The sequence below is a fragment of the Humulus lupulus genome, chromosome 5, assembly GCF_963169125.1.
Source record: "Humulus lupulus chromosome 5, drHumLupu1.1, whole genome shotgun sequence".
Classification (NCBI taxonomy): domain Eukaryota; kingdom Viridiplantae; phylum Streptophyta; class Magnoliopsida; order Rosales; family Cannabaceae; genus Humulus; species Humulus lupulus.
In genome coordinates, this window is record NC_084797.1 from 132,915,785 (window position 1) to 132,930,320 (window position 14,536).

Below are 14,536 nucleotides of genomic sequence, written 5' to 3' on the forward strand. Positions count from 1 at the left end.
TATAAATTACGACGTCTAAAGTGAAGAAATAATAAGCTAGTTATTACAAATTCTTATTGAAAAAAAGTATATGATCAATCAAGAAGAATTGTTTTTTAGCTAAAATACAAAAGAAAATATTACGATTTACTAAATTGAACTCTCTTTTTAACCTTTGCATGCAGCTTAAATAGTTAATTAAAAGTACTTGAAAAATATCTCTTCTGGGCCGAATTGGTAGTTGGACTAATATTATCATTTTGTTTTCATACATAAGATTTTACCCGTTCATTTTATAACCCAATTTACTAATTCATTTTATATTTTTCTCTATGGATCAAGTGTAGTAAGTTGGTCATCATGCCCGTTTATCTACATTCATTTATAGATATAAGTTTCTTCATATACCGTGAACCTTTGTTTTCTAAAATTAAAAGTCGTATGAGTAAATAGTTGATTTGAAAGAAAAGTAGCACTGAAAAATTCAAAACCAGCCATGTGCTGACGAAACGAAGATAATAGAAGTATTATTTTAATCAAATTGCTAATTTTCCATAACAATTAGGGGTGATAACAAAAACAATTAACAAACCATGTGCTGGTTTTGAAAAAAAAAATTAAATTTAAAAATCAAAATGAATTATGAGTGGTGCGGTGACGCAGATAGCTGTGACGCTAGCTTTACCCTTTTTGCTTCGCAGAAAACAGCCTAACGTGTCAACCTTGGACCTTACAAGTCATCCTCCTGTCGTTGGTACCTCTACAATTTGACACGTGTGTACGAACTCGCATTCGCCGGAAGAGAAAATAAATAAATAGATAAAAGCATTTCGGTCTTAGTCACTAATTTTTTTAGAAAAAAAAAAAGGAAGAAACTTACAATAATGTGGGCCTGTTTCTTTTACTTGAATTTGCCGGCGTGGAACGTTCTGATTGGACCACACGTATATTTATGGCTCGTTGAACGTCAATCTTTTCACAGAACGATCTTCACACGTGTCACTTTAATGTAACATAACATAGCGAGAGACGAGAAATTGACGGGGAGAGAGGAGAGGACATTGGATGACGCTTACCCGGAATGAATCCTAATATTGTACACGTGTCGGATGAATAGAAAGTTCTGGTCGGTGACGGTCAGTTCGGGCAGTTCGGCTACTTGCCCGTTGTGTGTTCGAATTTGGGTGTTCTGTCCTGAGGACTTAATACGAGAAAATGAAGAGACGAACAAAAATAACAAAGGTATTCCTTCTTCTCTGGATTTTCTGGTTGCTCCTTTTTGTTATCGACGGAGATGACCTACGACGGCGGCTTCAACAGTACAGATACCAAGATTTTTGAGACTCATGGATGACGGAATACTGCCGGAGAATGCTAAACGACGAGGAAAACGATGCGCCGGGGAAATGCCGAGAACGGCGGCGCCGGAGAATCGAGAGGAGGCGTTCGGCAGTGATGAGTCAAGGAAATCGACCAGACTCGAAGCGGTTACGATTCAGTGAACCGGCGGCGACTTCTTCATCAAGCGAAGACTTAGAGTCCACGGGCGAGGCTCCGATTAGAGAACCAGTGTTCGGGACGATGTCTATATCGGGGAGGTCTCGTCACATGGAGGACGCTATATCCGTAAGAACAATGCTTTGCCGGCCGGACAGTTGCCGGCGCGAACCAGTTCACTTTTTCTCCGTTTACGATGGCCACGGTGGACCTCACGTAATGAAATCGGAAACATAAAATAACCAAAAAAGAAATGCGTTTTTTGTAATATGAAAGATTTTTATTGTTATTTCTTTTTTAATTAACTTTTTCAGGTGGCGGAGCTTTGTAGGGAGATGATGCACGTGTTTTTGGTGGAGGAGTTGAATCGTTTGGAAGGTACGCACGGGGGCCCTGCTGGTGAAGAAGGCAGCGTGAGTTGCAGCGCCAAAGAGGGCGAAGAGAACGAGAATGTTACTGAGATGGAAGAAGAGTACTTGTGGAGGAAAGTCATGGAGAAGAGCTTCGAGAAAATGGACAAGGCAGCTATAAAAGCGTACCCGTGCAGTGGCGTGGGTCTCCGGTGCGGTTCCACCGCCGTGGTAGCGGTTCTCACGCCCGATCACATTGTGGTCGCCAACTGTGGTGACTCACGAGCCGTCCTCTGCCGCGGCGGGGGCCGCGCTATACCACTCTCCCATGATCACAAGGTTGGTTCGCTTCTCCGTAAAATTATTTTCTCATAACTCTCTAGTAGTGAAATGGTCTTTTTGGATATAGAGTACTGGGTTTGGGTCTGTATTGGGGCAGAACTAGTGTATTGACAGGTTCTGTTGAACAATCAATCCTCGTTCGTTATTCTTAAAACATGAAATCCTTATGTGGGACAGTAAAATTTATTAATTTTCTCACAAATGTTAAAATTGAAGAGTGAGTGGTGTTGCAGCCAGATAGATCAGATGAACGGGCAAGGATTGAAGGTGCTGGTGGACGGGTCATATATGTGAACGGGGCTCGAGTGGAAGGCATTCTTGCAATGTCCCGAGCAATAGGTGATTGATTTTAATTTTGGATTTCAATGAAAATATGTTTGCATAATAATCTTATTATTTTACTTGTTTCGCAGTGTTTAAAGAAATTCACGAGCTGTGATTGGTGCTCTAGTTTGTTTGCATCAGATAGAGAGCAATTGAAAAGGGTTGTTTAGTTCATTGGTAATATAATAGATCATAGCTTAATTTGTTTTGTTAATGAAGCAAATTCTCATAATCTTTTCTCTTCTATTCACTGTTTTGGCCTGTTATTTTTTTAGGTGGACACGTTTCGGTTCTTGACACTTCGACTTTACTTTATATCTTCTGAGTATATAATTTGTATCAACCAAAGTTTTTTGCGTTTTGGATCTTATAAAATTAGTTTAATTATTAATTTCACCCATAATTATCTGCAATGTACCACAAATTAAATGGATTATAAAAGCATTTTGGTAAGACCTAAGTCTGTGTTCGTCTGTACAGAGATTTACATTAGGCATGTGGCTGGCTCATTATTCTGCCAACGTCACTAACATTAGTTCTGTTATTCCTATAAACAGGGGATCAGTATTTAAAGCCAATAGTAACATCAGAGCCAGAGGTCACTTTCACGAAAAGAGAAGCCGAGGATGAATGCTTAATTATAGCAAGCGATGGCTTGTGGGACGTTCTGTCAAGTGAGTTGGCTTGCGAGGTAGCTCGTGAGTGTCTTCGTGAAGGAGCATTAGCAGTGAGAAGCACATCTACCATGGATTCCAAAACTAGTACTACCACTACTACTGGTCCTCAGAGCGAAGATGTAACAGGTAATCGGGGATTGTATCCATCTCGTAGTGCCCTGGCGGCTGCTCTGCTCACTCGTCTCGCTTTGGGGCGTAAAAGCGCTGATAATGTCAGTGTCATAGTCGTCGATTTGAGACGGGGCTGAGCTGAGTCACGGTTACCTTGGTTTATTGAGAAATTATTCGTTGGTTGTGCATTTTGTACAGGTTTTCTTATATGAATTAATTATGATGATTAAAACAAGATTGGGGGAAAGTAAAGTTGGTATAGCATTTGTGATTAGGATTTATTATTATGCATACTAGACCTACTTCAACATATGAATTTGTTGGACGCGGTTACAATTATTTTTTTCAATCTAGGGATCTTGACGGAAAAGTTGTTGGTTTGGGATTAGAGTGGTATGGGGCTTACTGTTACCAGGCTAGGGGTGACGTTCCACGGGTAGCGTTATCTTTTATTTTCTTTTTATCTCAAGTTGAACTCTCATCTGGAGCTACTTATTTTTTAAAATAATTTTCCAAATCACACATTTTTCTATTTTACCTCTAAATTTTACATTTTACTATATATGAGATTTTTTATTTTTTTTCCCTATATCATTTAAATATTATATTTTCAAATATTTTTTATTCATTTCAAATATTTTTTATAACTATCAATAATATCCTTATATATTATAATATTAGGTTGAATGATGAATAGTGTACATTAGATATAACTTTGTATTGTAGCTTTATCTAAAAATATTTGTAAAATACATCATCCAATGGATACCCATTTTTCTTAGTTTTAGCTATTTTTTTTTTTATAGATTTTGGTAATATACCTCACTAGATAGGAGTGCTCTTAGTACAAAACTTTAGAGCTAGCACTCTCTCTTGATCAAACTGCCCACTGTATCGCTTAGTTATACATATCAATTTTTTTTATATATATACTTATATGTACATATATATTTAAAATTTAAATTTAATGCATCATATTATATAGTATATCTTGAAGAAAAAAAATATTATGTTGCATAGGATAGGATGCTAACACATATTCTACTTTAATAATTTAAAGATATTCATCATTAATCAAAACCTTTATTTATATATCACATTATATTTTTTATTAGTTTGTAGTATTCTTAATGTTTTATTAAAAGTTTATTAGTTTGTTATATTTTTGTTGTTTTGTTGAACATTCCTTAGCTATAGGTTTTATTATGAATCTTTAGTAAATATAATATTTTATTGTTAAATTTTTTAGCAATATGTATAAACCGTCCACACTACAATTTTCTGGTGAAGTTTAAGGTCTATGCGGTGCAGGTTGCGGTTTGGAAAATTACTTAAATTGCATATACGATGTGATCTAATAAATTAACAAAACACTGCACTGTTTGCACCACTTTAACTATGTTAAAGCACTCTAATGAGTTTGTTGACTGTCTCTTTTGCTATCAACATAATAAAACAAAACTTCAAAGAAATGCAATAAAGAACAAGAGATTTTACGTGGTTTGGGTTATTAATTAACCATAGTCCACAAGGCTATTTGTATTAGGATTGGTAAAGCTTAGTTGGGCAAGCTTCTATGGAGTTTCAGGTAGGGGTTTTGCAATGCTCTGAATACAAAAGTTGGGGAATCCCCTTACAATGGATGCCCTAGCCCTATTTATAGAGGCTGAGAGCAATTCATCCCCTTAATGAGAAGTTATTACAAAAATATTAACAAGTAATTGAGATTAAAGCTAATTTATACACCTTTTTGCGATATAGGTAATGGAGGGCCCGTGTGTATCACACGGGGTTCATTTACGAGGTTGCAGCCCACCAACTTCTGAGGAGACATGCTCCTAACAGTGTCAAAGAGTGGCTGCATGTTTTCCCATGGCCAGGCGGCGCAATGGGACATAATGTTTGTCGCATGTACGGGCTCGACACCACGATTTGTAAGACAACATCTTTGTCAGACAATTACCTATGGGCGAGGGTCTCTGCGCATGACACCTAGTGCTACCATCAAGACTCTGAGAGGTCTTCTCGCAAACCTGGAGGATTCACATGGAGGAAACTCAAGCTAACATATCCAAGGTTCTCAGGGTGTGGCTCGGTGGAGAACAGCCTTCCCCCGAGGAGTCCTCCAAAGACGTGGGGCAACCTATCTTTCGAGTAGGCAATGAGCTCAATAGAGATTACTAAACCATCTCGGAGAACCTAGCTACTCTAAGAGACTGCCATGTGTTACTTGGGTGAAAACATGGACAACAAAGCTATTTAAAAAAACATTACATGTTACAATTAATACATTATAGTACAATATTCATCCGAGATCTCCACAACACGACCCACACAAAAAATACATTTGGAAATTGCATGACTTAGTAAAAAAAATTAATCTTTGATCTCCAATGTTCGCAACACATCCTTAGTAAAATCCAAGGAGAGGGTGTTTCAAATCTTAATACCACCACTAACTTGGGGAGCAAGAGACCACTATTGGTGGTGGCATATTCAGAAAGGATGACCTTCCAAGACTATCTTTTGGACCATCCAGGGATCGAGTGCCACCAGTTGTAATGAGGTTCAAATTATTGCCTCTACTGTATGTTTGCCATTTTTAGGTTGAAGTGGCCATTGGTTCTTGGTGGACTCCTTAGATAGTCATTGAGAAAGCGTGGGACAGATCTTTTTACATTCCACCTATGGTTCCATTAGAATCCTAGCATGCAATAGGCTGGGGACGTGAGAATACCACCAATCCCCTTTTTCGGATAAAAAAAATACTTTGGGGACATAAGCTCAAAACTCAGAGGACTGATTGTTCAGATTAGTTTAATACATGGTGGAATTGTTTAGGCACGAAGATGAGCTAGAACAATAACAATTTCACAAAAGTCAACATGTGAAAGTTGACTTTGAGTATATGCATTTTTAAATCAAACTATTGGGGTTCATAATATTTATTTCGAGTATATAAGAGTACTTGAATAGTGACATGAGAAGTTTGTTGAGGCCATTGTTTTGGATGAGTTTAGACACAATACTGCGGACAAGTGCTTTATTCTAAGACTTGTGATGACTATGTCATCTTAGTGTGTCTATATGTTGATGATATGTTGATATTGAGTAATGACATGAAAGACATAATAGAAACGAAGAGGTTTCTATCTTCTAACTTCAAGATGAAGGACCTTGGAGAGGTTTATACCATTTTAGGTATTATAGTTAGAAGGAGTGTTGATGGATGTGTCTTACGTCAAGCTCATTATATCGAGAAAATTCTTGACAAGTTTAGTCATCTCAATATCAAAGAGGCAAACACACCCTTCGATTCAAGTCTAAAGCTTGAAAAGAATGAAGGGAGAGTGGTAGCTCAACTAGAGTATGCAAGTGCAATTGGGAGTTTGATGTATGTCACTCTTTATACTAGAGCCGAAATTGCATTTGCGGTTAGTAAACTTAGTAGGTTTACTAGTAATCCAAGTATCTTACATTGGAAGGCGGTTGAAAGAGTGTTTGGCTACCTTAAAAGGACTAAAAGTTTATGCCTCCAATATTCTAAGTTTCCTAAGGTACTTGAGGGATATACCGACGCAAGTTGGATATTCGGTGTAGGAGATAATCTCTCCACAACCGGTTGGGTGTTCGCCCTTGGTGAGGGTGCAGTTTCTTGGGATTCTAAGAAATAAACATGCAAATGTCACTCAACCATGGAATCCGAGTTTGTATCTCTAGCGACAATCGACAAAGAGTCCGAGTGGTTAAGAGATCTCATGTTGGAGATACCAAGAACCGCGATTGATGTATCGACGATTTCGATACATTGTGATAATCAAGCTACTTTGATTAGAGCTTACAACAAGATTTACAATGGGAAGTCTAGGCATATAAGTCTAAGACATGACTATGTGAGGGAATTGATTGATAAGAGTATCATATCAATTTCATATGTGAAAACATGTGAGAACTTAGCATATCTGTTTTCCAAACCTCTTGGGAAAGATTTGGTTATTTATACTATTGATGTCATTTTTCGTCAACTTAGAAATGAAGAGCAATAAACACAAAATTAGAAAATTAAAGAGGAAAAAACACGATTTTTATGTGGTTTGACAGTTAAAATCTGCCTAGTCCACGAGTTGATGTTATTCACCTATGGAATTCTCTCAAAGATTTTTTGGTAGCAATTCGGTAGAGTATTCCCAGTGCCAATTTCAGTGTGTCTACAAATGAATAATATCTCCCCTCACATTTCGTGGAGTTCTGATTCAAATCTCAAAATAAATACAATTAAATGCATATAAACATATAATACGCGTATAAATCCCTTGATATTAAGGATTTATTAACAGATTACAACCAATCCCTTAGATATAGGGATTCGTAAACAGTAACTGCGCCCTCATTTGGCTATCGATCTCGAACATTTGACTTACATATCTTCTAGATCGACAAATCATCACGAGCTTGCTATCTCGGCTTCCCTCGGTCTTATTAAGTAACTTTATCGAGGTCGTCTCCTTCGAGTTTGCAATGCCTAGGCTCGTACCCTTTTGGCTGATGCTAAATACAAACAGACCAGGAAAATATAACAAGTGTTGAACCCTTATCACTGTAGCTTTGAGCTTATCTCATAACCTCGAAACACTTTCAAGACCATGTGGTTACGAGCTTACCAACTACGACGTCGTCGTTTTAATATTGAGCGAGACTGTCAAACTCAATTATCATTAATGTTGATCTCATGGCAAGTTTGCTTACTTTCGAGCTTGCACTTTACGAGCCTGACTTTCGAGACCAAAAACTTCTAATCTCGAAATTTGGATGTAACATTTTGCCCCCTCAAAAGTATTAGTTTGAATCCTATGAGAAGGAAACTTTTGAACTGCTACTTTTGAAAATCGAGCCACCTACCACACTCGAGTGTGGACACGCGTTAGGCAAGGTTTGCACAATCAGAGTACTTGAGTACCTTTTACATCTACCCACGTCTTTTTGTATCTCTTTTTTGCCGCCATTACCATATTTACACCCCATCCATCAGATCAGATTCCAATCAAACCAACGAACCAAATTATTCCAACCCTTGATATCCCCTTGGGTCTACATAAATGCCTACTTCGTCTTCCTCATTTCACTTTTACTCTTTCCATAGAAAAAACTCGCACCAAAGAAAGAAAAAATAAAAACCAGAATTTTCTTTGCATGTTTTCCAAACCACCGAAACAAAGCAAGTCCAAATCCTTTGGCTGAACGGAATCATTCTTACTTCCCATCTTTTAGTCGGTGATTTCATCATTCCCACGAACAACTTTGTGTAAGTTCATGTTCTTGGTCCTTTTCTTTGGCATGTTGTACATATAATTTTTTTTTTTTTATGTGAGAACATATTTACTAGTTTTTACTAGTTTTACTAGGCTTTTACGTGGATGCTTAGGCAAACTTCTGATCCGAACAATTTTTTTGTAGTTGTAGTCACTGTTTTAGACCTGAAATTTCTATTATAAACATGTAAAAATGGGGTTATTATGATTAGAAATAGTGGTTCATGTAAGCCAAGAAATAGGGGTTTTGATTTAGGGTTTTAACTGCACAAATTCTAAAAATATCATCTTTTTGGGTAACCGTCAGCTTTATCCCTGAAAATCCGGGATCCTTTAAACTGGTATCTGTTGGAAAAACTCTTTGCAGGATCTTTATTTATTTTCATGCAATTTACATATTATCAAACAAACATGCAAATTCCTAGAACATGCTCCTATGAAATTGATACAAATACAGAGTAAAGTAAAAACTTACATTACGCAGCAGAACTGGAACAACTCCATCCTTCAATCTCTCTAACCCTTGATTCCTTTCTGTAGCAGAGTATTATCAAGAGATTGAACAAGATCAGCAACACAGTCTTCCTCACCAAGCCTTTGATCAACCTAGAACTAGTGTGGGCTGGTTCTCAACACATGAGATAGAGATCTTGAAGAGAAGAAGAAGAGATTGTGGCTAAGAAAGGATTAAAGTGTCTAGGTTTTCACTTACCCAAATCAATTGAGACTGACTTGTTTTTTTTTCATCAAAACCCTAGATATCATATTCCTTATATAGGCAACTTAATGAGATTTATTTAAATTTAAATTAATTAAAAATAATAAACAAAAATAAAAGCCTTGGGCTGCCATAAATGGACTTGGGCCCAATCTCTTTGTTTTGAATTTAAATCCCAACTGGGCCTAAATTCAAAACCTTTTATTTTTTAAAATTAATTAATTAAATCCTTATTCAAATTAACTAATTATAATTTGAAACTTGATTTAATATTATTTATTTATATTGATACCGATTTATCAATATTAATAAATTTACCCAAAGATTCTCTTTTATTATCTAAATCTCATATCTATGTAAATTTTCCAAAACTGACCTAGTCAACTTTAAAAATCCTAATTGATAATTATATCAATTAATTGAGACATTCTAGATGATTTACTCAAAGGTGATGCGGAGACCATGGATCCATGAAATCAAGTTCCAACAAGTTACCGTGAATTTATTTACGAATAATTTCACTACCTTATTAATTCCTCGTGACTTCACTATAGACTCGGAATTGAACTCTTGAATTCATAGAACGTATTTTCAAAACCATAAATACGTTATCCATTGTTATAACCATTACAATCAGTCAATCCTCTATTGATGACTTACTAACGAGTTGGGTGCAAATTACCGTTTTACTCCTCATCAGTATTTTATCCTTAACTCCCACTAAGTTCCTTATAAATGATATTTCCGTGAACTTAATCACAGAAATGAGATCTCAATCATTTAACCTTTTGAACAAAGCAATTAAGGAAATCATCTTTTCACTTCTCATACAGAAGTTATAGATTTCGTATCTATGAATAATACTCCCACTCAATTACACTAATAAATCTCCAAGATGTAAGTATGGGCTAGACCGTAGGGTAAGCTGGTAACGAACAAGTCAAAAGATTTAAATAATATAATTAGCAGAATATTATCACTCAGAATTAAGATCGACTTAATATATGGTCAACGTTGTGATATTGATTAGATTTGATAACAACGATACTTACTTATCAATCAATAATTAATATCGGTCCTAGTCCGATGTAACTAAATACATCCGATCTTATCTACTTGGTCGAAGCCTTGGACAAGACATCACACCCTGAATGTGTAAGTAGATCATATCGTAGATTGCCTAATCAGTGAAAATCCAATGCACTGATCTAATCTTAGGACTCGTTCTTTTGAACATATAATTACAACTATAATCTACTGTGACCTAGTCACTATAATTGTAACTATCCATATGTTCGAGATTTTATAAATGTTTGTATTATTTCAATAATCATGTAATAAACACAAGCAAGCAACACAGTTTTCAAACTAAATGATTTTTACTACTTTTATTGATAATATGAAATCGTGCTACATGTCCGACATGGTTTTATAAGGGCATAAAACCCAACAGTGTCCACTTCCCCACTCTCTCGTGTGGGTACACGCTCAAAGCCTGAACTTTACAATAGTTCGGGGCTCCCTTCGAGTTCATTTTACCCTTTTGAGACTTCAGTCTTGATTGAGGTAAATTCGTGATCTCGAACTTTCGAGCTCGGATTACCAAATTTACGCTTTCTTTGTGATTTCCCTTTTACTGGGCCCTCACCCTTTTCTTTCTTGTTAGATGTCGCAGTACCCTGAGACTCGGTGGGGGCCCAAGCTCGCTATTCCTTACTCCCCGTCAACTCCCAGTCCTGAATCACCTTTCACACAATACCAGCGCCAGATACGCGAGCATAGAGAAAGGTGCGAGCAAGAAAACACCCGAGATCGGTTTCGACGTCAAATTGATGAGGTCGAGGAGAGAAAGAGAAGAATACTCCGGGTTGCAGTTTATCCAGATCCAGACCTCAAAATTAGACCAATTCCACTAGATCCTAAGCTCAAAGTCACAGTGCCTTCAAGCCTGGTGCACTTTCATTTTCACTGATGGAAGATCTTTCACAACATCCTTCCACTTCTCAAATCGCGTCAATTCCCACCTCCAAAGAAGAATTCTTCAAGGCTGGGCACTATTGGAGCTCAGTCACTTCTATCAGCTAGATATCCGAGATATTGGCTTTCTGTGGACTAAAACTTCTGGCACTCTGATGTGTCGGCCTGTGGCTTCGAACGAATGGAGCTGCTTTGCCTCGAGAGATGGAAATCGCATTAGCAAAATCAAGCTCTCCGCATGGAGTCGCGAGCATATGAGGGCAGGGGCTCTACTACCTCTGAAAACGTATTTCAAGAATTTTCTGGACTTTGTGGGGCTCGCCCCATTCCAGCTCCAGACCAATTCCTTCAGGGTCCTATCAGTCCTTAGGTCGTTATACCACGAGCTGAAGTGGGAAGGGCCCCCCTGCCTCAAGAGATATTATATCTCTTTTGTCTCAAAAGCAACCCATCTCGAGCTCATGGCCGGGACAACTTTTATTAATAATCGAGCTACCCCAAGGAGAAAAAGCTCTTCTAAGATATGCCGAATCATCCCCCGAATTTCAAACTTGCCTTCTCCACGACGGACGGTCTCGCTCCCTCCAGATTTGACTCCTTTCAACGTATCCGTAAGTACCCTATCACACTTATCCCCCTATTTCTTTTTTATAAACTAGTTGAGCTTGGAATATTGATACTTAGTTGTTCTTGCAACCAATTATCATAGCCCCACCCCACCAGAAATGATGGTGGAGCATAGGGCAGCCCTGCTCCAACTGCCCTATGGTTGGAGGTCCTTGTCCTACCTTCTCCTTGAAGACTGGCTCCGAGCCTGTGACCTCTTAGAGGAAGGCCAGTCTACGGATGACTCGGCCTACTGCAAGTACTCAAGGTGGGACCACGTGCCACTTCCCAGTGACAGACTTCCCCCCAGGCGGAGGTCCTCGAGCTTGCAAGCTCGTGCCCCAGTGGCTCACTGACAGAATCGACCTTCCTCGGGCAACAAAGCCCAAGACGAAGCCTCACTGAACTTGAATGATGGAGGTAACGTCGTGCTCAACTCCTCTATGTGGTCTTTTTCATGCTTAAGCACAAACCCGATGTACTGATCCTCTTCTCGGATCCTAGAGATAATTTTCATGTGTGGTCATGGGTAGATTATAGAGTATGTAGGTTTGATAGCTTGTTAGGTCAGTATCAAACCATGTATAGTCTGAACGAGGTCTGGGATGGGGTTGCCGTTCAGTATGGAACAAACATGTATAGAGATCTTTCGAGACTATCTCCCACATATAGAGATGGGACTCCCCCAACATCCTCAGAAGATAGTGGAATTTCCTGGTCACCGAGTTCGAGTTCGGTTGAGTGTACCAGTTAGGTTTCTTTAATCCTTGGTCTTGTTCCTTTTAGTAATCTTAAATCGATCACTAAAGCGTGACTTGTGTATTTTTCAGGTGTCATGGATTCCGATCTCAACAACGTACTTAGCCGTCCCTCGGTGGACAAGGCAAGCAAACGCCAAAGGGCGTCTCAAAGAGGGGGGCATCCCTCTGAAGTACTCAAAAGACCCAAGGTGGTCCCTCCAGCCTCGGTCGCTCAAAGCCCGACCCTGGCCACCGTGTCTACTCCCGAGGCTAGGGTAACAACTGAAGTTCCTGAGGTGAGGGTAACTACTGAAGTTCCCGAGGTGAGGGTAACAACTGAAGTTCCTGAGGTGAGGGTAACTACTGAAGTTCCCGAGGTGAGGGTAACTACTGAAGTTGAGCCAATGGCACCCCCAAACCCCCTGTCTCTTCCTCCGGCACAAGTCTCCAATCGAGCTCCCGGTGCCCAAAAAAGAGTTCCCACACGGGAATGATTATGGACGATCTCCACCCACGTCCTGGAATACATGGTCAACAATGCTGCTGGGTCGCATGGAGTAAATCTGGGCTCGGACGTCTTGTCCCATGTGGGCCAAAGTCTCAGCAACCTCGACGCCCCCCCAATGGGAGTTCCTCACCTCCTGCCACAATGCCAACACTGTCTTTGACAAAGGCAGTGAGCTCCTTTATTCGGTAAGTCACTTTTGTTGTAACCTTTTTGCGTTATACTGACTTATATTGTCCTTCTTTAATAACTCGTGTTTATTCTTGTGTACAGGCACTTGCTTATTTTGTTCAACACAACTTTAAGTTGAACAATGAGATGGTAACGAGCAGGGCACATGCTCAAGAGGCCAGTGATGCCAAGCTGAAGCTAGTAGATGAGCTCAAAGCAGCGAGGCTAGAGGCAGCGGTAGGGTAGGCAAGCATTCTGAAGGTGTCTGAGTTAGAGCTGAAGTTGAAGGCTGCCCAGAAGGTGTCTGACCTTGAGTCAACTATGGAAGTAACCTTGAAAGAAGTTGAGGCCGAAAATTCTGAGATCCAGCAAAAAGAATCCAAGATTAAGGAACTACAAGAGTTAAACGCCAAGTTGGAGGAGGAAAAGAAGGTGACCTTCAAGATAATCGAAGGAGAGAAGACCCGCCTTCTTAAGGAGTTCAAGACCAAGAAAGATCACGTCGTAGACATGGCGATGTATCGGATCTGGGTGAACAATCATGACCTCGATACCAGCTTGGCCAACTTAGAGGCCAGATTTGTTGACAAGTGGCAAGCTCGAATTGAAGAAGAGGGGGCCAAACTCAAGGCTAAGGAGACGGCGGAGACACCCAACACTGCTGGCGGGGAGGCGTGAAGGCAAGATCATGGGCTGCGTCCCATTATAATTTTTGTAATAATAATTTATTTTTATATGCATGCCCCTTGGGGCGAAGACAATATGTAGCTCGATCAAGAGCTACTTTTATTAAATACTAACTTTAACCTTTAGGCACATAATTTTCTGGCTCGAAAATCTTTTATGCACATGATTTTTCTTTTAGCTTTTCGCCTCAAGATTATGCTTTACATTTCTAGATCGAAATATTTCGAGCACGTTATTATTAAAGACTTGCTTTTATATTTGTTTATTTGAACAAATACATCTGTTGGATTTAAGCTCGAATTTCAATGCATTCATGCATAGTTTATTCGAAGTATCCATGTTCGTCTTCGTTATTGTCAAGGTCGAACCTTACTTTTACCATGTAACCCAAAAGTAATTAATTGGCATGTAATTTTTGTAGTTTAGTTATATCTTTCTTTCCTAGTCCCTTTTTCTCATCCTCAAGTATGTCCTCGAGGTTACGAGGTCGAGACTTATTTGCAAAAATTTTCAGCCTTGGAATCGACTTAGTTCGCAGTTTGT

The 14,536-nt window shown here is 38.9% G+C and overlaps 1 protein-coding gene and 1 long non-coding RNA gene across 4 annotated transcripts; both read left to right on the forward strand.

Moving 5' to 3' along the window:
* The first annotated feature begins 1,172 nt into the window (after window positions 1-1,172).
* LOC133777670 (probable protein phosphatase 2C 75) lies at window positions 1,173-5,604 on the forward strand. 3 transcript variants are annotated; one of them, XM_062217361.1, is made up of 5 exons: window positions 1,173-1,692; window positions 1,791-2,165; window positions 2,402-2,507; window positions 3,050-3,295; window positions 5,042-5,604. In XM_062217361.1, the coding sequence occupies exons 1-5, from the start codon at window positions 1,330-1,332 to the stop codon at window positions 5,104-5,106; spliced, it is 1,155 nt and encodes a 384-aa protein (XP_062073345.1). In that variant the 5' UTR covers window positions 1,173-1,329; the 3' UTR covers window positions 5,107-5,604. The 3 variants fall into 3 exon arrangements, with proteins under 3 accessions (XP_062073345.1, XP_062073346.1, XP_062073344.1); XM_062217362.1 differs by lacking the exon at window positions 5,042-5,604 and having other exon boundaries at window positions 1,173-1,605; window positions 3,050-3,761; XM_062217360.1 differs by lacking the exon at window positions 5,042-5,604 and having other exon boundaries at window positions 1,175-1,692; window positions 3,050-3,761.
* Window positions 5,605-9,756: 4,152 nt separating this feature from the next.
* On the forward strand, window positions 9,757-14,170 carry LOC133777671 (uncharacterized). Its single transcript, XR_009868759.1, has 3 exons — window positions 9,757-12,639; window positions 12,721-13,323; window positions 13,409-14,170. It is a non-coding gene; the product is annotated as an uncharacterized LOC133777671 (long non-coding RNA).
* Window positions 14,171-14,536: the final 366 nt, after the last annotated feature.

Excerpts from the sequence above, each read along its gene's own strand:
- LOC133777670 (XM_062217360.1), top strand. The coding sequence starts at position 1,330 with ATGACGGAATACTGCCGGAGAATGCTAAACGACGAGGAAAACGATGCG. Across the intron at positions 1,693-1,790 it reads ATGGCCACGGTGGACCTCAC|GTGGCGGAGCTTTGTAGGGA; the intron begins GTAATGAAATCG and ends TAACTTTTTCAG. Across the intron at positions 2,508-3,049 it reads TGCAATGTCCCGAGCAATAG|GGGATCAGTATTTAAAGCCA; the intron begins GTGATTGATTTT and ends TCCTATAAACAG.